Consider the following 26,209-nt stretch of genomic DNA (forward strand, 5'->3'; position numbering starts at 1 on the left):
ACTGTGAATCGTATGCAGCCATGTTAATAGAATGTATCCTAATGCATTTAATTACCTGTTTAAGTCATCTGTAGCCAAATAATAGAAATGCAACTTTAGAATCAGGACCAGTATTTTAAAGTAAGTCCTTGTTTGGTTTTCCTATACACTAATTTGTTTGAGAATGGAAAGATAGATGATAAATTTAAATAAGTATTTTAGACATTGGTATGTTCTATAACACTTGAAGAATGCTGAGAGGGCAGAATTATTATAAAAGAAAAAAACTAATGATATGGGGTATCATATATACCTTTTACAAAATATGTAATATGCTTTGAGGTGTGCTCAGCCTTTCTATCTTACTGAAGTTTATTTGCATTTCATACTTTTTATTATGGTGTCCTCCTCCCTTAATTTTGGTTTTCAGGGTTATTCTAGTCAGGAAAATATATAGTTTCATTAGCTTTTTTCTTTTTTCTTTTTTTTTTTTTGAGTTGGAGTCTCACTCTGTCGCCCATACTGGAATGCAGTGGCCGCTCCCGGCTACTGCACGCTCGCCTGCTGGGCTCCGGCGATCCTTCCACCCCAGCCTTCCAATAGCCGAATTACAGGCATGTGCTACCAAGCCCGGCTGATTTTTTTATTTATTGTGGAAATGAGGTCTCGCTGCCCAGGCAGGTCTCGAACCCACGGGCTCAGGCAATCCACTCACCTCAGCCTCCCAGCACGGGATTATAGGCTTAGCCACCGAGCCCGGCTCATAACTTTTTTCTTAAACAGCCTGTGTAGGTTAGCAGATAGTGTCAGAGCTCACTTGCATTCATGTAGGGATGTACCTAGGGTATAAGGCTTTTCCTAGGAGGCAGACTCAAAACTAGTAGGTGAAATGCCTCCTAGCAACCACAATTTTAATATTTTGTCCTGTTCTCTTTAACAAGAATTGCTTTGGCTTCATAAAATTTAAATGTTTCAGTCTGTTGCAATATCTATTAGTTTTTGTAATAAACAAGTAACGATTGCTATCTCTTTCTGGTGATTCCTAAATATACTACAATTCCTTGGGAGGCCTTGTGCTTTTAAAATTTGCACTTTTAAACTTACTGTTGGAAAGTCTGTGTTTATCTCAAATGCTGAGGTTTCCACATTTCATATAGAATGTCAACCTATGTTGAAGTGTTTGTAGACTGTCAATCCATAGACATTGATTGAGTTAATTTTTCCCCAACTGTAGGTGCTGGGCTCTTGCGTTGTTTGGTGGAAATGGTGAGACAGGATTTGAGCAAAATTCTACTTATTCAGTGTTCAGCATTTCTATTACATTGACTAATGAGGGTTATGAACATTTTTATGAGGTAAATAATTAAATGGAGTCATTTTTCTTGTATGTAATTATCTCTTTATGCAAAAGACTAATCAAATGTTTTGTTTTCAGGTTGCTTACACTGTCTTCCAGTATTTAAAAATGCTGCAGAAGCTAGGCCCAGATAAAAGGTAATAAATATTTCTTAGAATGAGGCCAGGAGTCAATCCTAGTACCACAGAAGGCTACCAAAAGACATGCTTTAGTCCTGCCTTGATGGTTTTTTAGGCATTTCATACTCTATTTCCTTTACTGGCTCCTTAATCTTATCTCTCTACATGTGAGTGTACACTAAGGTGTTACATTTATGTGGCCAGTCCCTTTGTTTTTTGCTTCTCTTTTATTGTTGTTGATTCTAGTGAGAAATTTTAATGTATCTTCTGATTATAGTTTTCTCATTCACAGAATTTTTGAAGAGATTCGAAAAATTGAAGATAATGAATTTCATTACCAAGAACAGGTACTGGAAATAAAATTCTTTTTGAATGTTACCTGGTGACCAAGTTGAAACTGGTGTGGGATATGGTTCCTCCTTTTAAAGGTGTCACTAGAATTTTTATTCTGCTACTCTCTATCATATGAGTCTCAAAATGACCTTGAAGCTATCGGAAAATTAACTACTGTGTGTTTTAATATTTATATTGAGTAACAGTGAGAAAATGAGGCAGATAATATAGATCATATTGTGTGATAATTTATCTATATAATCATCCATCTGTCCATCCCTTCTGTAAACATTTATAGACTTATATGGTATTTGACATTCAAATATTGGAGAAGACATTTTATGAGCAATTTATAGTAATTACCTTGTATAATGTTAGAAACCTTGTGCTTTGTAATTCAGGGCAAGGAAAGCATTTTCCTTATTGAAACAGTATTGACTGGGCGTGGTGGCTCTGGCTGGGTCTGGGAGCTTATACCTGTCTTCCTAGCACACTGGGAGGCTGAGGTAAGAGGATTGCTTGAACCCAGAAGTTAGAGACAAGCCTGGGCAATATAGCAAGACCTCTTCTCTACAAAACCAAAAAATTAGCTGGGTGTGGTGGTGCACTCCTGTAGTTCCAGCTACTTGGGAGGCTGAAGCAGAAGGATTACCTGATTACGGGAAGTTGAGGCCATGGTGAGCCACTGTACTCCAGCCTGGATATCAGAGTGGGACTCCAACTGAAGGGGAAAAAAAAAAAAAAAAAAAAAAAACAGGATCAGGGAAAACTTTGTGGATGTGATAAATTTGAATTGAGTTTAGCATCAAAAAATGAGGTTTGCATAAAGTTTGTTTACATTCTAGGCAATGGGAGGCACATGAATAAGGAATTCTGGAATATTATGGAAAATGAATGATCCTATGTTTCTGTTACATAAGGGTATATGAAAGGAAGGGATTGTATAATGCTTTATGTAAACAGAGTTGTGTGTGTTCTGTTTTAAATTCCTACTGCACCTTGGATCCCTTTGAAAGTCTTTTGAATCCTGTGGACTCCTCCTCAGAATAATACTTCATCCTCTTAAACTTTCAGGAAGTAGTACAATAATCACTGATATATCCCTTACACAGATTCAGTCATTGTTCATATTTTGTTATACTTTTTTTCCTCTCTTTCCCTATACTTAGTATGTGTGTATGTGTAATTTCCCCCCAACATTTGAAAATTAATTGCAGATATTATACTTCACTCTAAATATTTTTTTTGTCATGTATCTACTACTAGTACAAAGGCTTTCTCTTGCATAACCTACACACACTTGTCACAGTTGGGAAGTTTGACGTTGAAACAGTACTGCTAATGCCCAGTTCATAGGATAGTGTTTTTAAATGCATAAAATTAATTATGTAGTTTACAAAGGAATTCTGAAATAAAGTATTCAAAATAGTAAAAAATAGTAATATGTATCTTTTGATTAATATAGTAAATAATAAGTCTACTGGTAGGTATAATAATTATCACAGTTTTTAAGTAACAATGAGTGTAAATGATGTTTTGAGATATCAACAACAACTAAATTGTGATTTCTATTGGTGACAGTCATAGATATTGCTAATAATACTGTGGTTTGTTGTCTGTATTCATAATTGAAAAAAGAAGCTAAATTAGAGATTAGTGAAAATAAATATGTAATTTCATTCTAACCAAAATCATTCACTTGTCCACTGCTAGCTTGTCAGGGATGTCTGTGGACCTTAGATTTAAGATCCCCTGATTTACAACCAGTTGATGGAACACCTTGAAAACTGTGGCTTTTTGGATCATCACCAGAGACTATTCCCTGAAGACTTAAGTACATGAGAGCAAGCTCACAAAAAGTATAAGTTTCTAATTGCTGTTGACTCTTATATAATCTGTTCTGTACTCTTGAAAAGAAGACATTTGAAATCGAAATCTTACTCTATAAAAGTAGAAAGGCAACTGTGACTCCTGTTGGACATTAGAGGATCCTGTAGACACTCTTCTCTGTAAATAGATGTGCATAGAACCAAGTTCTGTCATCCTCCTTACCAGGAGTGGTTTTGTTCAATCTCCTCAGCTGTGGTGGCTCCATGTGGGCCAGAACTGTGGCAGGGAAAGAGTAGAGGTGAGAATTGTGGACTACAACTGTAGGTGATACCCAGATTCCTTTTTCTGGGATCAGCCTTTTAGCATTGGTTGTGTAAGTGACATTTTCACTCTGCCCCTCCAGATCCTTCTTAACAAGACATTTATTGTAAGATATCTTTTTATTGCCATTTAACCTTTTTTTTTAAATTTGGGCTCTCCCTCTGTCGCCCAGAGTAGAGGGCAGTGGCATGGTCATGGCTCACTGTAGCCTCAACCTTCTGGACTCAGGTGATCATTCTGCCTGAGCTTTCCAAGTAACTGGGACTAGAGGTACACACCACTACGTCCAGCTAATATTTTGATTTTTGTAGAGATGAGATCTTGCTATGTTGTCTAGGGTGGTCTTGAACTCCTGGGCTCAATAAATTCTCTCACCTTGGCCTCCTAAAGTGCTGGGATGAGGTGAGCGCCACTGTACCCGGCCAATTTCCCCATTTTGTAGTCCCCCCTTTTTCATCTTTGGCAATATGTATAAATACTTGTCTTGATTTTAAAACATGAGCCCAAAATGTCTTAGATTAGAACCTATCCAATGCAAAATCAGAACAAAATAGAAAATCTGTTTCTCTGCATGAACTGCTAAACAAACTCAAGTAGGTCAGCTTATTTCTGTTTTTAGGCTTATACATATCTGTTTTTAAAAAATTTGTGATGTCTTCTTTTCAGACTTCTTTCTAGCCTTCATCAGTAAAGGCATATCAGAGTGTCCTTTTCAAACTGTTCAAACTATTTTATTTTTAATTAGGAAATTTAAAAATATTTAAAATCCATATAGGAATGTGGACTCAGTATGTTTTCAACTATTTGAACCAGGGTATGATGAGAAAAGCTATTTTGTTTAAGTACTTTCCTATGGGCAGAAAAGTAGAACCAATAATGTAACAATTAATAGTGGAAGGCAGTGAGAGTTTGTAGTAGACAAAAAAAAAAAAGAAAGAAAAAAACAAGTGTTAGAGTGTTAACAAGTGTTAGAGAGGATGTGGAAAAATTGGAACCCTCGTACATTGCTAGTGGGAATGGAAAATGGTACAGCTGCTTTGAAAAACAGCTTGACAGTTCCTTGAAAAGCTGAACACAGGATTGTCATATGACTCAGCAATTCAGTGCATACCTAAGAGAATTGAAACATATGTCCACACAACTTGTACACAAATATTCATAACAGCATTACTCATTATAGCTACAACGTAGAAACAACCCAAATGTCCATAAACTGATGGAAGTAAATAAAGTATAGACTATGCATATTATAGAATATTATTCAGGTTGGACGCTGTGGCTCACACCTGTAGTTCCAGGACTTTGGAGGGCCAAGGTAAGGGTATTGCTTGAGCCTAGGATTTTCAGACCAGTCTGGGCAACATTGCAAAACTTGTCTCTACTAAAAATAAAAAAATTAGCCAGGTGTGGTGACACATGCCTGTAGTCCCAGATACTCGGGATTCTGAGGTGAAAGAATTGGCTAAGCCCAGGAGATCAAGGCTGCCATGAGTTGTAATCATCATGATCATGCCACTGCACTCCAACCTGGGCAACAGAGTAAGACCTTGAGTCAAAAAAAAAAAAAAATTATGCAGCCAGAAAGAGGAATGACATAGGTGTACTTTGAAAACATTGTGCTAAATGAAGGAATCCAAGCAGAAAAGATCATATATTGTTTGAATTCTGTTTATATGAAATACCTAGAACATATCTGACAGAACTGATGGCTGTCAGGGCCTGGGGGAGTGAGTGATGGGGAGTGACTGCCCAAAGGGTGTGAGGTTTCCTTTTAAGGTAATGAAAGTGTTCTGGAACCAGATAGTGATGATGGTTGCACAACTTTGTGAATATATTAAAAACCATTGAATTGTACACTTTAAAAGGGTGAATTTTATAATGTGTGAGTTATATCTTAAAAAAAATTAAAAGGTAACATTTAAATGTTTTTCTCCAATACCTTCCCTATTGCCTTGGTATCAAAGATCTGCTTTTAGTCAAGGTCCTTAGTCTTTTGTCATGGGAATACTTACTAATTACTTAATTTTGTACTATACTGGTTAAAGCAGTTAACTTGTAAGTAAGTAGCTGGTGAAATTAACTGGATAAAAAAAATTAGAACAGGGTGGAAGGAATCATTTTATTTTATTTACTTTTATTTATTTGTTTGTTTGTTGTTAGTTTGAGTCAGAGTCTTGCTCTGTCGCCCAGGTTGGAGTGCAGTGGCATGCCTATGGCCACTGCAGCTTCAACTAACTGGGCTCAGGTGATCCATCCACTTCAGCCTTCCAAGTAGTTGGAACCACAGGCACACGCCACCATGCCTGGCTAATTTTTTGATTTATTGTAGAGAAGAGGTCTTACTGAGTTGCCCAGGCCGATCTCGAACTCTTGGGCTCAGTCAATCCTTTCACCTCTGCCTCCCAAAGAGCTGGAATTATGGGTGTGAACCACCGTGCCTGGCAGGAATCATTTTAAACAATAAAAGCACTTTGTTGGCTAGTCCTCTCATGATTTAGTAATGGATCCTAAACAAGGGGATAAAAACTAAGAGTAGATCTTTTCTTTTTCTTTATTCTGTTTCTATGTGAAAACATAGTACATAATATATACCTGTGGTCTCTATTTTTTTTGTTGTTTGTTTGTTTTGAGTTGGAATCTTACTCTGTCATCTGGGCGGGAGTGCAGTGGCACTGCTCATGGCCACCACAGCCTCTACCTGCTGGACTCAGGTGATCCTTCCGCCTCAGCCTTCCAAGTAGCTGGAACTATAGGCATGTGCCACCACACTCAGTAAATTTTTCTTGGTTTGTTGTAGAGATGAGGTCTTGCCAAGTTGCCCAGGCTGGCCTTGAACCCCTGGGCTCAGGCAACAGGCATGAGCCACTGCACCCGGCCTGGTCTTTAGTTTGATGTATGCTTGTCTTATTGCCCTCTACGCATGCAGTAACTTTCACTTTTATTCTGACTTCCATTAGATGAGAAATAACCTGTGCTGTCTAGTGAAGGACTGGGTAGTGTGTTGTCTTGGGAAGAATATGTGGATATGTTAGGACTGTAGCATTCTAGTGTTTGCTGTACCTGCCACTTACTCATTATGATCTGGAGCATGGCATCTAATCAATCAGTATATTTCCTCATTGTAAAACATGGGAATGAAACCTGGTAATGAAAACCATGGTAATGAAAGACCTGTCAGTTTTAACCTTCTGTGTATCTGGGTGTTCAGTAAGTACTTGATTGATTTCCTTTGGGAAAGTATTTCCACTTCATAGTTCATAGAATTTGTGTTCTTTCTTTCAGTTTCAAACTGATTAATATAACTTATCTCAAGACTTTTATCTAACAACACACACATTGTGATTTCTACAATGATTTGATTCATGCTTACAGAGTTCTTAGGTGATAGTTCTGTAGTGATGGGTCGCCTGTCTATTGACTTCACAGCCACGTGGAGCACTTGACAGGTAAACAAAAATTACAGTTCAGTATAGTAGTTGCTCTTATGAAGAGGCTGTAACATGACTAGAACCTAGTGGATTGTAGGACTCAGGCATAGGGGCTTGAGAGGGGTATGAATTTAAGATCCTTAAGATCATAGCTCCCGCTGTATTTTTTGGAATTCTGAACATCATTCTCTTAAGCTGCAGTTAATATCTGGTTATATCTGTTCAGAAGCTTTTGGTTTCATTGTTAAAAAAAGAAAGTATTTGGACAACCCCTTCGGGTCCCCTCCCACTGTGGGAGCTTTTCTGTCCTCTTAATAAATCCTGCTTTCTCACTTTACAAAAAAAAAAAAAAAGTGCTTGTATGGTATGCCAAATCAAGGATAATAATGGAGAAGTTCTGGCATAAAATAATTTTACCTCTTTACAGACAGACCCAGTTGAGTATGTGGAGAACATGTGTGAGAACATGCAACTGTACCCACTGCAAGACATTCTCACTGGAGATCAGCTTCTTTTTGAATACAAGCCAGAAGTAAGGAGGTTTTCACTTCTAAAACTTACTTTTAAGGAAAGAGGAATGTGAGAAAGTTCAGAGATGTACTTAAGAACTATGGGAATGGAGGAAACTTGGAATGATTTTTGTTTGTTTAAATAGAATAAATGTTAATAGTTTATAGATAATTTCTCATGATTCTTTTACATGATTATGCTTTACTATAAGAGGAGAAAATCAAGTCTTCATGGGTACTGTGTTTTTCAAAGTATTGAAACATCGACTGAAATAGTTGAAGTGATTTCTAAGAATTATATGGCTTAGTTAAACATACTTAAAGAGTTGATGAGCTTATCTTTTAATTTAGTTGGAGAGTCAGGACAATTAAATTTTTAATCATTTCGAAAATATTTATGCCGGGTTTGGTGGCTCAGCCTGTAATCCCGCGCTTTGGGAGGCTGAGGTGAGTGCGTTGCCTGAGCCCGTGGGTTCGAGACCTGCCTGGGCAACTTAGCAAGACCTCATCTCTACTAAATCAAAAATTAGCTGGGCATGGTAGTGCACGCTTGTAGTTCCAGCTACTTGGAAAGCTGAGGTGGAAGGATCGCTGGAGCCCAGCAGGTTGAGGCTGCAGTGGCCGGGAGTGGCCACTGCACTCTAGTCTGGGTGACGGAGCAAGACTCCAACTCAAAAAAAAAAAAAGAAAAAGAAAAAGAAAATATTTATTTAAAAAAAGATATCCTGAATTAAAAACATGACCTACAGATAGTATTACATGCAAATAAATAGTTGGTCAAGATCTTTCCTCCAGTACTAGGAAGAAAGTCATTTGGCTTCATATAGGATAGCAGTTGTCAACCAGGGGCAGTTTCCCTCCCTCAGGGATATTTGTCAGTGTCTGGAGACATTTTGGTTGTCACAGTTCGGGTGTCAAGTATTCCTGGAATCTAGTGGGTAGAACCAGAGATGCTGCTAAATATTCTATAATGCAGAAGACAGCAATGATTATCTGGTCCAAGATACTAATAGTGCTGAGATTGAAAAATTTTAGCAAAGGGTATTCCAAAACTATTAATTTTTTAAAGGATAGGGAAAGGTAAAGGAGGAAGTAACAATCACATATTCTTGCCATGTCCCTAGACATTGGTTGTGCCCAGAGACTGGTAAGTTTTTTTCTGAACCACCGTTTGTTGTTTTTTTCTTGAAGAAATGGTGTTTAAATGGTAGTTAGGGTTTTAAACCAAGTCAAAAATTTCTGTGTTTAGTCCGTATCATAGCTGGAGGATTACTGAGGGAGGCTCTACAGTATTTTACTGATTCTAGAAGTGGTATAAAACATAGCTGCTAATAACAAAGTCGTTGAAGTCATGTACAAATTTGGTTAGGACTCCACTTTTTGCCATTTCTGGCTGTGTTGTTCTATACAAATTACTTAACCTTTAACCTCTGAAACTGAGTGTTATTTTCTGTCAATGGGTATTCCTGAGGATTGTTTTTGCGATTAAATGAAATAATGTATGTTAAATAGTGCCCGGCACTGGTTAATGGTAGCTATTTTTATTGCTATTGCCGTTAATATGTAAGATTTGAGATAAATATTCTTTAAAGCATTATCAAGAGTATATTTGATAATTGTCATTTATACATCAATAAAGTGGAAAAAAGTTTTTGAAACACTGATAAACTAATGAAACATTGTAAATTAGAGTGTTCATGGACTGTAAATACTTTTATTTTTCAGGATGCTAAGATCTTGAAGGCATCTTACAATGTGACTTTTGCCATTTTAACACAGATATATTAGGTTAAAATTGTTGTGTGTGTATATCTCTCTCCTTCCCGCCTCAACCTCTCCTTTATTAGGTCATTGCTGAAGCCCTTAATCAGTTAGTTCCTCAAAAAGCAAATCTTGTTCTACTATCTGGTGCTAACGAGGGAAAATGTGAACTCAAGGAGAAATGGTTTGGGACTCAGTATAGTATAGAAGGTAAAATATTTTAACAGTTGTTCTACATTTAGCTATACCTGACTTACCTAGAAATTTTTGTTCTATAATTTGTCTAATGGTTCTAGGGGGAGAAGTATCCTTTTTTTAAAAGTTCACTTTGAAATGAAAAATACTACTTTGTAGGAAGTTATTTTCTGCTATGTTTATTTTCTATTTATTAGCTAGTAAAAAAAATCCTGTTGTCTTGGTACTTTGGGGGCAGTTTTGACTTAATTTTAGAAAAGTGATTCTCAAACTTAAATGTGTATTTATCCCTGGAGATTTTATTAAAATACAGATTCTGGGGCAAGTCTGGGCAGGACCTGAGATTCTGCATTTCTGACAATCTCCCAGGTGATGCCAGTGCTGCTGGGACCACACTTTTGAGTAGCAAGATTCTAGAATGCCTGGCTATGTGTCAATCACGGTTTTCCTGAGAAAGGAGAATTGATTTGTGAAGGCTAGTTGATGACTGGTTTGTTGTTAAGATAATTCTGAACATTGCATTGTTTATTACATCAGTTTGTTTTTCCTCTTTATAGATATTGAAAACTCTTGGGCAAAGCAATGGAAGAGTAATTTTGAATTAAATCCAGATCTTCATCTTCCAGCTGAAAACAAGTACATAGGTTAGTAAAATAGCATTTGTTATATATAATCCATCCGTGTACTAATAAGGAAAACAAATAGCACCTGTATAGTACACCATGTTTACAAAGTGTCATATGAATTTATATTTGAGATTCTCAATAACATTCTAGGGTGGGTATTACTATTTTCTTGCTTTTCCAAATGAGAAAACTGAGGCTCAAAAAACCAAAGCAACTTGTGCAAGAATATTCAGTTGGTGAATGGAGGAACTAGGGCTTAACTACAGATCTTAGGACTTTGAAATTTATATATTTTTTATACAGCATAGTTGATCCTTTCACATCAGTCTCCTTAGGGATTGTCATTATCTTCTCAGGTTGTTCTATTACTTTTCAAACTGCATGTGGCAACCCATTAAAAGTTTGTAAAATCAGTGTAATGAGTTGGAGGTCAGTGTAATGAGCTGTGAAAGCATTAAAATAATCACTTGAAATAGAAAATAGCAAAACATTTCATTGCATATAGAGTGTTATTTCTAGAGCTTTTGTTCTAGATAGGCGTATATGTATGTACTTGCCTATCTACCAGCTTGCAGTGGAAAATATTTCTGTGAGTTGCAGTAAAAAAATGAAAGCCACTGATCCTAGGTCAAAGGTTTTAGAGTTGTTTGTAATTATAATTTACTCAAAACACCATATTTCCTAGCAATTCCACTAAATCTATACCCCCAAATAATTGAAAACAGGTACTCAAACAAATTCAAGGGGGACCAAAAAAAAAAAACTAGCATTATTTTTTTGGGGAGGGCAAGCTTCTTGTAGTACAGATTTCCCCCACTAGATAAGTGTTCTAGGAACCCATCAGCATCAGTGTACCAGCTAGTGTTGTTGAGAGGCTGCATTTATCTTCAGTGAATTTTTTTTGGAGATTCTTTCAGTTCATTTGCTCATTTCATGATGGGTGATTTATGAGCACACCTGCCCATATCACGCGTGTTCAGCAGTTTTTTTGTTTTTGTTTTTGTTTTTTTTTTGAGTTGGAGTCTCACTCTGTCGCCCAGACTGGAGTGCAGTGGCAGCTCCTGGCCACCGCAGCTTCCATCTGCTGGGCTCCGGCAATCCTTCCGCCTCAGCCTTCCAAGTAGCCGGAATTATAGGCATGCACTACCACGCTCGGCTGATTTTTTGATTTATTGTAGAGATGAGGTCTCGCTGCCCAGGCAGGTATCGAACCCGCAGGCTCAGGCAATCCACTCACCTCAGCCTCCCAAAGGTGCGGGATTACAGGCTGAGCCACCGAGCCCGGCGTTCAGCAGTTTTTGACCAAAAAATGGCATGACCGTCATGTCCCCGCTCCCTATTCAGTCTCAACCCGAGTGACTTTTTTTTGTTTTCCTGGATGAAAAAAGTCCTCAAAGGGAAACATTTTGCCGATGTGGAAGTGGTGAAACAAAAAACAGAAACACTAAAAGGCATCAAAATTGACGAGTTCAAAAACTATTTTGAGCAGCAGAAAAAGTGTCTCCATAGGTGTAGTGCGTCAAACAGAAAGTACTTTGAAGGTGACTGAAATTTAAATGTAAGAATAAATATACGGTTTTTATAAATCAATTCCGGTTTATTTTGGGTCCCCCTTTAAGTGTACATGTTGATACAGCACTACTCACAATACTGAAAGATAGAAACAGCCCATATGTTCGTCAGTGGATGACTTGGGTAAACAAATTGTGGTATATACATACTTTAGGATATGACTTAGTCATTAAAAAAATGAAATTTTGTTACTTACATACTGTAATGTGGATAAACCTTGCAAACATCATGCTAAGTGAAAGAAATGAGACGCAAAAGATCACATATTATCTAACTCCATTTATCTGAAATATGCAGAATAGGTAAACCCATACAGACATAACACAGATTGATGGTTGCTAGGGCTGAGTGGCCTGGGTAATGAGGAACAACTCCTTAATTAGTAGGAGGTTTCCTTGTGGGGTGATAAAGGTGATTTGAAACTAGATAGAAGTTGTGGTTGTGCAACAATCTGAGTGTACTATGCCCCTGAGTTGTTTACTTTAAAGGAGTTAATTTTATGTTATGAGACTCTCACCTCAAGAAAAAAAGACTTTTTAAATAAGTAGTAAATATTTTAGACAATTTAGTTCCATATCTTGAATTTAAGTAAAACAACCCAGTTTAAAAAATAAATACAGCAAGTACTTTTATTCTCATTTAAAAAATTAGCTCTCACCTATATGTTGATGCAACAATTGTTTCAGTTAACTGAAAGGACAAGTTTGGCTTTGTTTGAGCAGAACTATTTTGTAACCTTGCAAATGTCCATAAAGCATAAGGTTGGTGAAAAGCATTCTCATTCAAGAAATGGATTGACTTATAAACTGATTTATACAGCCACAGTTAAAATGTTATTTGAAAAGGGGAATGAAGCAGAATGTGTAGAAGTTAGAGTCAACTCTTGGGAAATTACAGATCCTCAGAGTTCATTTACTTTAAGGCCAAGATGGTTTTCCTTTCAGTATTGTTCTACTACTTTATTTTACTCTGGTATTTGAATTAAGCTTATCTTTTTCCACAAAGAAAAGTTATTAGACTTCTGAAGCCAGTGACAGATTACTGGGAATCCTGTTGAAAGAACTGAATGAATATATTGCTCTTTTCTTTTGTTAGCGACCGACTTTATGTTGAAAGCTTTTGATTGCCCTGAAACAGAATACCCTGTTAAGGTTGTGAATACTCCACAAGGCTGCCTGTGGTATAAGAAAGACAACAAATTCAAAATTCCCAAAGGTAAAATGTTGCCCTCCCTATTACTTCCCTGCTGAATTCCAGTGTTTCTACTTGCTGTTTTGTTCCTTCTTTGTGGAGGTGGCTAGTGCTGGATGCCTCTTAGTTAGCTATCTTGAATAAGACTCTAAAGTCCTTATCTGTAATGTTGTGACCCTAACTCTGTTGCTTTTTTATGTTCTGTTCTTGTGCGTGGCACGGGAACTTACTGAAGCAACTGGGAGTAATAGGCTGGGTGCTGTTGTATGCCATTTAACCTATATCCTCACTCAAATACAACTATACTATAGCTCTGTGGTATTCTTGAGTTTATTGGGAAAGTGTTTCCACAATTTTTTTTGAATGGCTTAAAAGAGTTTCTAAAAATATTCTTATTCAGCTTCTTATTCATCTTCCTTGGAAAGCCTATTCTGTACTTTTTGTGAACATTGGGGTTATTCTCTTGATGTTCTTAACATGTATACCTCTAAACGTTTTCCTGAACTGAAGTTACTAATAAACATGAGTATTCATAGGTCACTCTGTATCTGTCTATGTATCTGGTCTCCCCATAGATTAAAGTGTGCCTTCTGGGACACACTATTTGGAATGGTAAATGTTACTTTTTAAAGACTCTTAAGAATAATGTGGACTGGGCTTGGTGGCTCAGCCTGTAATCCTAGCACTTTGGGAGGCCAAAGCGAGTGGATTGCCTGAGCCCATTGGTTCGAGACCCACCCAGGCAACTGGGCGAGACCTTGTCTCTACAATAAGTCAAAAATAAGCTGGGCGTGGTAGCACACACCTGTAGTTCCGGCTACTTGGAAGGCCGAGGTGGAAGGATCGCCAGAGTCCATCAGGTCGAGGCTGCTGTGGCCGAGAGCATGCCACTGCACTCCAGTCTGGGCGACAGAGTGAGACTCCAACTCAAAAAAAAAGAATAATGTGGCAGGTGCACTGGCTCACACCTATAATCCCAGCACTGTGGGAGGTGGAAGTGAGAGGATTACCTGAACTCAGGGGCTCAAGATCAGCCTGAGCAACATGGCGAGACCTCATCTCTACAATAAATTTAAAAAAAATTCAACTGGGCATAATGGCACATTCCTGTGGTTTCATCTACTTGGAAGACTGAGGCAGAAGGATCACCTGAGCTCAGCAGGTCGAGGCTGTGGTGGCTGTGAGCATGCCACTGTACTCCAGCCTAGGCAACAGAGATTCTGGCTCAAAAAAAAAAAAAGATGTAATAGGGGTTTAAGGATTTGTAGTTTCAGAATTTAAAAAAATTATGGGAAAATGTCAGATGTATATTTTATCTATGATCTTTTTTCTTTTAGCATATATACGTTTCCATCTGATCTCACCTTTGATACAGAAGTCTGCAGCAAAGTAAGTATTTGTCCTCTTTTCTGGAAAATTTTTTTATTTGAAAAATTTTATTTGTTTCATTCTGAATCATGGTATCATTTTCCCTACCAGCACAGCAACTATGTTGCTGATTTGTGTATTCTTTCTGTGCTCCAAGTTGTTTGTATTGACACTAAATGTTCAAGTGAAGCTGTGGCTGCTCCATTACCAGCACCCATATGTAAAGTATGCTGATAGTGTAGACTAGCCATAGAGCTACTGGATTGGGAACATTCCTTAAAGATCAGTTTGTGTTAGTGCCCAGTCTATAATGATACTGGCGGATCTGTTGATCCTGTATTTTTAAGAGGCAGAATTTATTGAGAGGACAGAAAAACTTCCACAGTGGGAGGGGACCCAAGGGGGTTGCCTGTTCTTAGCAAATTATGAGAGGTCAGAGAGCCTAAAATGTATCTGAATCATAAGAGGGGCTTAGGAAATGTTAGTACATATCTTTTCTTTGCCACTTGACTATAAAATCCAACTTGAAATGACAACAGCACTAAAATGTATTAATACTCACTCTAAAAATACATTGTCCTCTTCCCTTACCTCATATTTTAAGCTTGTCAGCCAGAAAGCCTGTGCCTGGAGGGTAGCTAGAGCTTTTATACCAGTGGTCTGTAACGCCCATTCCATCTACTCTATTTGTACAGTATAAATATTATAATTTTCTTTTTCTTTTTTTTTTTTTTGAGTTGGAGTCTCACTTTGTTTCCCAGGAGCCTCACTTTGTTTCCCAGGCTGGAGTACAGTGGCACACTCACGGCCACCCCAGCGTGGATCTGCTGGGCTCCAGCTATCCGTCCGCCTCAGCCTTCCAAGTAGCCAGAACTACAGGCACATGCTACCATGCCTGGCTAATTTTTGATTTATTGTAGAGATGAGGTCTCGCCAAGTTGCCTGGGCTGGTCTGGAACCCGCGGGCTCAGGCAATCCACTCACCTTGGCCTCCCAAAGTGCTGGGATTACAGACTGAGCTACCAAGCCCGGCCAATATTATCATTTGCTATGTGTGTATAACATGAAAAAAACTGGGAAGCACTGCTGAAGATAGCAGTTCTCTAATGTGTCTATGAAACTGAGTCTTGAGTAAGCTGGAAAAAATGTACACACACACACACACACACACACACACACACACACACACACACACACACACAGCCACTTCAGCCTCAACCTGCTGGACCAAGTAATCCTTCTACTTTATCCTTCCAAGTGGCTGGAACCATAGGCACACACCACCATGCTTGGCTAATTTTTTGATTTATTGTAGAGATGAGGTCTTACTAAGTTGCCCAGGCTGGTCTTGAACCCCTGGGCTCATCATGCAGGCTTATTGTCTCCACCTTTCAAAGTGATGGGATTATAGGCATGAGTCATTGTGTCTGGCTATATTTTTGAAACTAAATTAGTGTACAGTTTTATGTTCTGAGTAAGGGGATGAACACTTTTCTAAAAATGAAGCTTCTTACTCTAAATTGAAGCAAATCTAATTTGTTTATATCTTTCTTGCCAATTAATGATGTCATTTGATTCTATACTTCTTAGTGTGGTCCTCTTTGACATCTTTGTCAATATCCTTACCCATAATCTTGCGGAACCAGCTTATGAAGCAGATGTGGCACAGCTGGAGTATAAACTGGTAGCTGGAGAACATGGTTTAATTATTCGAGTGAAAGGATTCAACCACAAACTACCTGTAAGTACAAGTACTCAGCTTTCCTCATAGAGTATGTTAAAAATACCATGTTTGTTTGTTGCCCATAGCACCAGGCATGGAAGTTTGTGCATGAGTTGCTGTACATAGAAATACATGTGTTTTTGTTTTTCCATTTTTATTTTAGGTTCAGGGGTACACATGCATGTTTGTTACATGAACATACTGTGTAGTGGTAGGATTGGGTCTCAGGTAACCCATTCCTTAAATACTGAACATTGTACCCAGTAAGTAATTACTGAATCCTAGCCCCCTACCCAGAAATGTCTGTTAATGTGGATTATCATGAGTGTTCTTGGAAAATGACAGTTATTCTAACTTTGTGCGTAAGAACAACATATATTTCATTAATTACTGGTAATGCATACAACACAGCTCATGCTTTAGCTTGATTTTACTTTTTTACTGTCATTTCTCTGCAGCCAACACTAACATTTAGGATTGATTTAATTTTCTCACCATATAAGGGGTCACCAAAAAAACAGAACAAAACAAAATTACTTTTTGGAGGGTGAGCCCCTTGTAGTACAAGCTTCCAAGCATTCTAGGAACCCATTGTCATCAGGGTACCAGCTAGCACTGTAAGAGGCTGTGTTCAGCTTCAGTTAATTTTTTTGGAGATTCGTTCAATAATGTATTAGCCCATTTCATGATGGGTGATCTACGAGCACACTTGCCCACGCTGTGTGGAGGGCTCAGCAGTTTTTGACCCAAAACGGCATGACTCCTGTTCTCTACTCGCCTTATTCTCTCAGTCTCACCCTAAGTGACTGTTTTTTGTTTCCCTGGATGAAAAAAGTCCTCAAAGGGAGACGTTTTGCCATTGTGGAAGAGGTGAAACAAAAAACAGTAAAGCACTAAAAGGTATCAAAACTGATGAGTTCAAAAACTTTTGAGCAGTGGAAAAAGTGTCTCAGTAGGTGTATTGCATCCAATAGGGAGTGTTTTCTATTATAAAGAATAAATATACAATTTTTTATAACATTTTTTTTTCTTTTTCTTGAGTTGGAGTCTCACTCCGTCACCCAGACGAGATTGCAGTGGCATGCTCCCAGCCACCGTTGCCTCGACCTGCTGGGCTCCAGCAATCCTTCCGCCTCACCCTTCTGAGTAGCCGGAATTACAGGCGTGCGCTACGGCGCCCAGTTAATTTTTGATTTATTGTAGAGATGAGGAGCGGGTCTTGAACCCGCGGGCTCAGGCAATCCACTCACCTCGGCCTCCCAAAGCACTGAGATTGCAGGCTGAGCCACTGAGCCCAGCCAACAATAACATTTAAAAGACCTGGCATATTGCCTGACATAGAGTAGATCTCAAATGCTTGTGCCCCTATTTCTCTTATACTCCCTCCTCAAGTATGTGTGTCTTATTTCCCTTCTATGTTTATGAGCCTTTTGAAAACAGGATCTTATGTCATTACTTATCTCTTGGGAAGGAATGTGTTCCGGTGCCCCTTTGTCAAAAACTTCATAGGCAGAGGAAAAAATAATTTGGGTTGCTAGCTAGGAGAGTCAGATCATTAAATACCAGATAAAGTAATATGCCTAACAGCAAATTTCATATCTAGTTTTCTTGGGTAGAATATATATTATTTTAGTAAGGTTTGGGGAAATGGGTCTATACAAGAAAACTTTTAGAGGAAAGGACTTGCCAGAAGTTAGACTTGTGCTAGGAGGTAGTAGCTCCGATCTTGGCAAAAACTTGAGAGAATAGTATAGCTCTTGCCTTTATGGCTCTCCCTTCTCAATCTCCCCAGGGAGCAAAGATTGGTTTTAGAAAGAGACACTATGGAATATTTTGCTTTTGTAAGCCTAAATATAGTAGCTTAAGATCCAAACAGATTAAAGCCAAATACAGTGGTTGTTATTTGGAAGGTATATTTTTAATTACCTGGACAGCTTTTTAAAAACAAAAGCCATAGGAAAGTATTTTATGTTTTCATTTTAGTAGGTTTACCTAGCTTTAATATTAAAACCTGGTAGAACATATGTATAGAAAAGTAGAGGTCAATTTCACCAATAGAATATAGATGCAAATTTCCCAAAAATTTGCAAATTAAATCCATCATAGTAAAAAGAATAATTCAACATGACAACATACCAGGAATGCTAGGGTTGTTCACTGTTAGGAAGTTGATGAGCATGACTCAGTATAATACAAATCCAAAAGAGAATCACTATATGAATGTATTGATAATTACTGAAAAATGATTTGGTAAATTTGAGTTGGCATTCCTAATAAATAGAAGTGGAGGGAAATTACTTAAACACTATGAAAACCTTAATTAAAAACTAGAACAGCAAGTGTTATATTAGCTGATAAAATGATGACTGTTGAAGCCAGGAACAAGCCAAGGATAACCTATGATCACCTGTATTATTATTATTGTTTTAGAGATTCTGGCTATTATAATATAACCAAAAAAATGAAATAAAACATTTCTTTGGAAAGGAAAAAATATTTTCCTTTGTAGGTGATGTCTGTATTCTTTGAAAACTTAAGATACTACTAAAACTAAAATAAAAATTAGATGTGATACAAATGATCAGAAGACCAGTATATCAAAATCACTGGCTTTTTAAAAAAAATATAGTAGCAATGGGTGGAAGTTATGTGTGGTGACATGTGCCTGTAGGGCCAGCTACTCAGGAGATTGAGGTGGAAGGATCACTTGAGCTTAGGGGTTCAAATTTAGCCTGGACAGCATAGTGAGACCCTTTCTCTTAAACCAAGAAAAAAAAGAAAGAAAAAAAAGGAAGGAAGGGAAACAAATATTACATTTACAATATTAAGAAAAACAATAAAATACCTAGGAATAAATAGGAAAAGTATAGGACCTAGCTAGCTAAAGAAAAACTATAAATCTTATTGAAGCATATAAAAAAGACTTGAAATAGAGACACATCGTGTTTCTGGATAGGAGAGCTTGATATCATAAAATTGTCATTGCTTCCAGAATTAATATATAAATATAATGTCCATCTAATTATAGTCACATTTTGGGGTGTGGGGATACTGGATGAATTTATTTATTTATTTATTTTTTTGAGTTGGAGTCTCACTCTTTCGCCCACACTGGAGTGCAGTGGCCGCTTCCGGCCACCGCAGCCTCGACCTGCTGGGCTCCGGCAATCCTTCTGCCTCAGCCTTCCAAGTAGCTGGAACTACAGGCGTGCGCTACCACACCCGGCTCTTTTGTTTGTTTGTTTGTTTGAGTTGGAGTCTCACTCTGCCGCCCAGACTGGAGTGCAGTGGCCACTCCCAGCCACCGCAGCCTCGACCTGCTGGGCTCCGGCAATCCTTTCACCTCAGCCTTCCAAGTAGCTGGAACTACAGGCGTGCGCTACCACGCCCGGCTAATTTTTGATTTATTGTAGAGATGAGGTCTCGCCAAGTTGCCTAGGCAGGTCTCCAACCCACGGGCTCAGGCAATTCACTCACCTCAGCCTCCCAAAGGCACGGGATTACAGGCTGAGCCATCAAGCCCGGCTGACGAATTTATTTTGAAATTCATTTAGAAGAAAAACATGTTTGAGAATACCCATGAAAACAATAAAGAAAAGAATCATTGCTCCAAGTTTGACAATTGAGGATTTTGGCCCCTGAAGATATCTTTTGAGTCCTTCGTTCTTCTCTCATGTTCTTCGTAATGCCTAGTACTGTGCTGGGACCTGGCGAAAACCAAAGAGAAACATACCCCCCCAGAACATAATGGATTTCTATGCTTCCCCACTTAAAATGCTCCTTTCTTTTCATTTCAGCTACTATTTCAGCTCATTATTGATTACTTAACTGAGTTCACTTCCACACCAGCTGTCTTCACAATGATAACGGAGCAGTTGAAGAAGACCTATTTTAACATCCTCATCAAGCCTGAGACTCTGGCCAAGTGGGTATAAACGGGATCAGCTTATGTTTTTAGGGCCTGAAAGTATTTGCCACCCTAGGGGATTGGTGTTGGGGATGAGGCTATAGCTTCAGGGCTAGTTTTCAGGCATGTGTGAATTGTGCTGTGGTTTAGGAACCCAGTTATAGAATTTCTAAATGCAGTTTAAGTTGCTGTCTGTGAGTAAGACTGAAAGCAGCCTACTGTACTTAAATTAAAAGTAAAGAAGGTTGTTTTTTTCCAATCATTGTAATCAAATAATAGTTAAGAAGTGCTGGCTTTTTTTGTAGCCCAGAATTGTTTGCTGGTGATCTTAGTGTGTTGGCGATTAATGACTGAGTTAAATTGCTTAACATGTCACTATTAGCAACCTTAACTAGTCAGAATTCAGGCAAGGTTCCAGAAGAGGAAAAAAAAGGCATCTGAACAGTCTATTTGATGATGCTTACACCTTCTGCTTAGCGACAACCCCCCCGCCCGGACCTTCCAATAGTCTGTTCTCACCACTTTAGTATAGAGCTAATGATAGCCTAAAGAATACTTTTGTTTGAGTCAGAATAAAAGTACCAATTTGATGTACCTTTGTCAGCAGATAGCGCCTTTGTGGCAGGGAGGGAAAAGTTGACTGAGCAGACCCAGCTCTTTGTGCATATGACTGCAAGCCCCTACTTACTCTCTTTGCTCTGGGCATCTGTTAATAGTGAATATCACAACCTCATATAGAGGCCCTGCTTTTGACGTAGTTATAATGAGCCCTCAACTACCAGAGTTAGAAAGCAGGGGAAGACAGGACTAAGAACCAGGCAAGTGATAACTGATAATCTGATCACAAAGTTACAAAAACTAATAACTAAATACAAATTGGAAAGGAGAGTTATCTGTAAGCATTGATATGGTAACGAATAGCCTTGATTATCTAGTAACCCCTGAATACCCCTGTGTATCCAATAAATACACTTAATCTTATTTTTTAAAATACTACTTTATTAAATACTACTTTTTACTTTATTAAAATTTGATAGAATAATAATACTTTGTAGGCTGGGCTTGGTGACTCAACCTGTAATCCTAGCACTTTGGGAGGCTGAAGGGAATGGATTGTCTGAGCCCATGGGTTTGAGACTAGCCCAGGCAACTTGGCAAGACCTTGTCTCTACAATAAATCAAACATTAGCCAGGTGTGTTATTGTGTGCCTGTGTGGTATTGTGTGGCTACTTGAAAGGCTGAGGCAGAAGGATCACCAAAGCCCAGCAGGTTGATGCTGGGTTGCTGTGAGCATGCCACTGCACTCTAGCCTTCTAGCCTAGGCAACAGAGTGAGACTGCAACTCAAAAAAAACTTTGTTTATTGAAGATTTATGTGTAAGATCCAAGAACGTGTGTGTGTGTGTGTGTGTGTGTGTGTGTGTGTGTATTTATCCATTTAATTCTAACCAAAACTCTGTTACTTCTCTTGCTTTACAAATTACTTCGTTTATTTTACAAATGAAGATATTGGGTCATAGACATTAGACTTGCCAAGTTCAAACAGCTTACAGTAGTGGGGGTGGGATTGTAGGTATGGTGGGTGGAATTAATCTGATTCTGAAGCAGAGCCATTACCTATGCTGTGTTGTCACTGCAGTAGTAGATATCCATAAAGGTGGCCTCTAGTGATTAATAAAATGTCATTGAGATTTCAAACCAAAATAGTAACAATTTTAAATTGGTATATGATTGAAAAAACTTGACCCATATGGCAACTTATGTGACATATTTTACTCTGCAACTGAGACAGATAAGTGTGTTTTGTATTGACAAGTAAATATATTTAAAGGTTTGTGTGTGCAATTTTAAGTACTCTTTGGTGCATATAACATTGTTTCCCCATCTTAAGTTGTGAATTAAATGGTCTCTCTTTAGAAACACATGATCTGTAGAAACTCACCAAATATTTCTTTATTCTCAAGATTCATTTCTTACAACAAAACTTTGATTTTCTTTTCCTGCCTTCTGTACAGAGATGTGCGACTTTTAATCTTGGAATATGCCCGTTGGTCTATGATTGACAAGTATCAGGCTTTGATGGATGGTCTTTCCCTTGAGTCTCTGCTGAGCTTTGTCAAAGAGTTCAAATCCCAGCTCTTTGTTGAGGGCCTGGTACAAGGGAATGTCACAAGCACAGTGAGTATGAGGTGCTCTGTTGCTGTAGGCCAGGTCTGAATGCAGTTGTGAACTCTGGAATTGCATCAGTTCTTCCCTGAAGGGGAAACGCTATAGTTTTGGCAGGTCAACATTGTCATATTCTGTTTAGGAAGGAACCTGTTCCCTCTGATGATGGGCAACTTTGTTTTTATGAAGAATACTGCTGGTAATAGACCAGAACTTTGAGTGAATGGGTTTTGGTATCTATAGTATTGGTTATGTTTATTGAAGATTGTATGTGGAAACCATAAACAGTTTAATGTAGTGATTAAAGTGGGAGGAGAGGAACAGTGAGGGATGTATACATGTATTCATACATAGTCAGAACAGTTATGTCAAGCTAAGGAGCTAGGGCTTTATCCTATAGCAAATGGAGAGCCATTGAAGCATTTAAGAGGATTTGTAGTTAAGAAATATCCAGAGAGACCAGTTAGGAGGAAGTTGTAAAAGTTGAAGTGAAATATGAGCTCACTTATAAGAGGTAGCCAAGGTAGTCAAATTCATAGAAACAGAAAGTAGAGTGGTGGTTTCCAGAGGCAAGGGGGAGGGGAATTGTTTAATGGGTTCAGAATTTTGGTTTTGCAAGATGAAAAAGTTCTGAAATCTGTAGCATATTAGTGTAATTATAGTTAATGTTATTGAACTATACACATCTTAAAATGGTTAAGATAATAAACTATGTTTTATAGTTGAAGTGAAAAACATTGAAGGCCGGGCTTGGTGACTCAACCTGTAATCCTAGCACTTTGGGAGGCCGAGGCGAATGGATTGTCTGAGCCCGTGGATTTGAGACCAGCCCAGGCAACTTGGCAAGACCTTGTCTCTACAATAAAATAGTTGAAGTGAAAAACATTGAATCTTGAGGTTAGGCCAAATAAATGAAAAAGAAGTGCTTAAGAAACAATGAGGTAGAAAATGGCCACAACCCAATGACTAAGTGGATGTGGAGGTAAGAGGGAGGGTGGAGCCTAGAGTGATGCTCACGTTTCTTGTTGTAGCAGTGGGTTGGTGGAGCAGGAACAGTGGTAGGATTGGGAGCATATGAGGAGTTTGTTCTTATACTTATTGAGCTGGACATGCCTGTGGGCATGGTGCCTGACTGAGGCCTCTTCCAGGCAAGAGAGCTTGGTCAGCACTCCCTCCCTAAATGGGTTGGCTGTTGACTATCTTCCTCTGTGGCCTCTCGGTTTCCCAGGACTGGCCCTTAGCTAGAAAATATAAATGGTCACTCTTGAGATTGTGGCTGCTATCTTCCCCTTCCTCTCTGTATTTATCCCCAGCCCCAAAACCAATTTTCGTTTCTGTCTTGCCCACAGAAAGAATTTTAATCTCAAACCACAGAGGGAAGAGAAGGAATAGCTGCCTGTTTCTCTGAGCACAGTGAGAGCTCCAGGCAGGTGCTTTTGGTCCAGAGTATTTAGTACCATGAATGAGCCCTCAGTGGAAACCACTTTAGAAAACGGCTCATCTCCCTCACTTAGCCCTCATTTTACAGATAAGAAAACAGAAATCTTGAGAGGGGAAGAGGATGTATTCACTTAGTATTCAAGCCCTGTGTCAATGGGCCCAGGTTTCCAAAATGTAGTCACAATTGTCTTAAAGGCTACAGCCTAGCTGGGTAAATTGACACTGAACAGTTACGTTTGATCCAGTTCGGAAAGGCATATGGGTGAAAAGAGTGCCAAGGGGAGCCAGGAGTGGAGCTGTTCAGCTAAGAGCTGCTTAGTCTTCAGCAAACATAATCAATATTAAATCAGGGAATGCTTTGCCCAATCAATGAATAACTTGTCCAGCTTTTGGGTGACAAACTATGTCTATGGTTACAACATTGATACTTGAATCTGGGTGAAATTAATGTCAAGAGGACCTAGTAGAGTTATTTTCTTGTCTTTTGCCTCCTAGGAATCTATGGATTTCCTGAAATATGTTGTTGAGTAAGTATCAGTTGGAATTTTCTCTTTGGGGATTATGTATTCTTACCAGCCAGGTGGGCATTGAGCCACAACTTAGTTATTGTTAAACCCACAGTTGAAATACTACTTGTAGATTTTCTTGAGGCTGGTATAAAGAAAGTAATTCAAAAGGGACTGTGGAAAGGCTGCCTGCTTCTTTGTGGGTTTTGGGTACCTCGGTGACCCATCTTATTCTTTTGCAGCAAACTAAACTTTATGCCTCTGGAGCAGGAGATGCCTGTGCAGTTCCAGGTGGTCGAGCTGCCCGGTGGTCACCACCTATGCAAAGTGAAAGCTCTAAACAAGGGTGATGCCAACTCTGAAGTCACTGTGTACTACCAGGTCAGTCAGTCCCATTGTACAGCCACCCTCATGGCCAAGTACCTTTAGGGTACTAAAGCCTGGTGGAAGGTCAAGTACCTGGGAATGAATGAACCAGTGACCTTCAAGACCCTTTTATAGTTACCTCTGTAGTTTTATGCTTGGGACCATTTGTCCTCTTGAAGAAACTACATTTAAAAATTGTTCCTGTTGCTAAAATGGATCTTTTTTCAATGACAGTGAGGTATTGCTTCATTAATCACCTAACAACCAATCTAGAGGAACAGAGACTGAAGTGTGGCTGCAAATTCCTACATTTTCCCCTGATAGACCCCTAAGCAGCAGAAGGACATTTGATAAAGGACAATTTTGAAAAGGAGACAAAAGTAAACATAGCCAAGCAATCAATATATAGCAAACAGAATGACTACCAGAGTCATAAAAGATTTAAAGTACCTGAGAGAAAGGATTTATCACCTCTATTTCATGAATGACAAATCCAAGGCTTAGAGTCCCTTACTTCCTGAGGTCATATCAGTTGTGTCTCAAATTTATTCCTTCTGTCTCAGTTTCTATTCTTTCCATAATTTCCATTAAGGAAGTGTTTTGCAACAAACTCAATTAGTCCATGGCCTGCTTCAACCTGTGGTTAGTCCCACTCACTTCTGGGACTGGGGATCTTCCCTAAACCTGTATCTGTCCAGCCTGATTTCTGACTTCCCAAACTCCTGGATTCCCTGCATAAGGAATTCACTTTCTTAGACCTTGTGAAGACTTCTGGTTTGGGCTTTGGGGGGATGGGCTTATTATCATCATCTTTGTCTGTTTATTGTGTTTCTGGCCCCAAGTCTGAGCTTTATCCTGACATTGTCCTGGTCTGGTTGTCAGCAGCAAATTCAACTGCCTGGTGTTATGGCCATCTTTCTTTATGAAGTTGAGCTTTGTCCAAGTCTTCTTAATGAATCCTTTAATTCAGGAGCCATAGCAGTTCTGGAACTAGACTGATAAATTTTGGTTCCTTCCTCGAGGACCACCTTCTCTGTGGAGCCTGTCTCCTGGCTATAGCATTCCAACCTGTGCTCTTTTCTAGGTTGTGTCTACCAAGTCCCAAACCATAAATGGTATGGCCTGGCCCCGCTTAGCCCAGTCCATATTTCCAGTGCCTCTGACTGCTCACAAGCCAGAGACAAGAGTGCTTTTCCAGTTTTAGGCAGAATTTAATATTGTAAGAATATGTCTGGAAGTGTTTTCCATTAGACACCTCTCAGCACTAGCTTCTAATACAGACTCCTTCTTTTAGGAAACCATATCCCTCCTCACAGAGAGCATTTTGTATAGATCATTGAAACAAGCTTTTGACTGGCATTTTGCAGCCCTTTTAGAGAAACAGGAATTCTCAGTGCGGCTGAATCAGGGCTTGCAGGCACACAGGCTTTGGCCTCTTCTTCTGGTGAAGTGGAAAGGAAGTGAGATGAGTCTGTGTCAGAGGAACCTGTAAGACTCTGGGATGTACTGGCA

At 38.8% G+C, this 26,209-nt stretch overlaps 1 protein-coding gene across 2 annotated transcripts in view; it reads left to right on the plus strand.

Moving 5' to 3' along the window:
* NRDC (nardilysin convertase) overlaps positions 1-26,209 on the plus strand; it is a 44,913-nt gene that overhangs the window by 14,282 nt on the left and 4,422 nt on the right. For both annotated transcript variants that reach the window (XM_008061431.2, XM_021714127.1), the window contains exons 8-20: positions 1,214-1,334; positions 1,415-1,473; positions 1,748-1,802; positions 7,795-7,899; positions 9,724-9,847; positions 10,390-10,476; positions 13,126-13,245; positions 14,559-14,610; positions 16,180-16,330; positions 20,110-20,237; positions 22,235-22,397; positions 24,321-24,352; positions 24,574-24,712. In XM_008061431.2, coding sequence (XP_008059622.1) covers positions 1,214-1,334; positions 1,415-1,473; positions 1,748-1,802; positions 7,795-7,899; positions 9,724-9,847; positions 10,390-10,476; positions 13,126-13,245; positions 14,559-14,610; positions 16,180-16,330; positions 20,110-20,237; positions 22,235-22,397; positions 24,321-24,352; positions 24,574-24,712 — 1,336 coding nt within the window. The remainder of the gene's footprint in view (positions 1-1,213; positions 1,335-1,414; positions 1,474-1,747; positions 1,803-7,794; positions 7,900-9,723; positions 9,848-10,389; positions 10,477-13,125; positions 13,246-14,558; positions 14,611-16,179; positions 16,331-20,109; positions 20,238-22,234; positions 22,398-24,320; positions 24,353-24,573; positions 24,713-26,209) is intronic.

The sequence above is a fragment of the Carlito syrichta genome, unplaced genomic scaffold (genome assembly GCF_000164805.1).
Source record: "Carlito syrichta isolate Samal-C Ts95f unplaced genomic scaffold, Tarsius_syrichta-2.0.1 Scaffold305250, whole genome shotgun sequence".
Classification (NCBI taxonomy): Eukaryota; Metazoa; Chordata; class Mammalia; order Primates; family Tarsiidae; genus Carlito; species Carlito syrichta.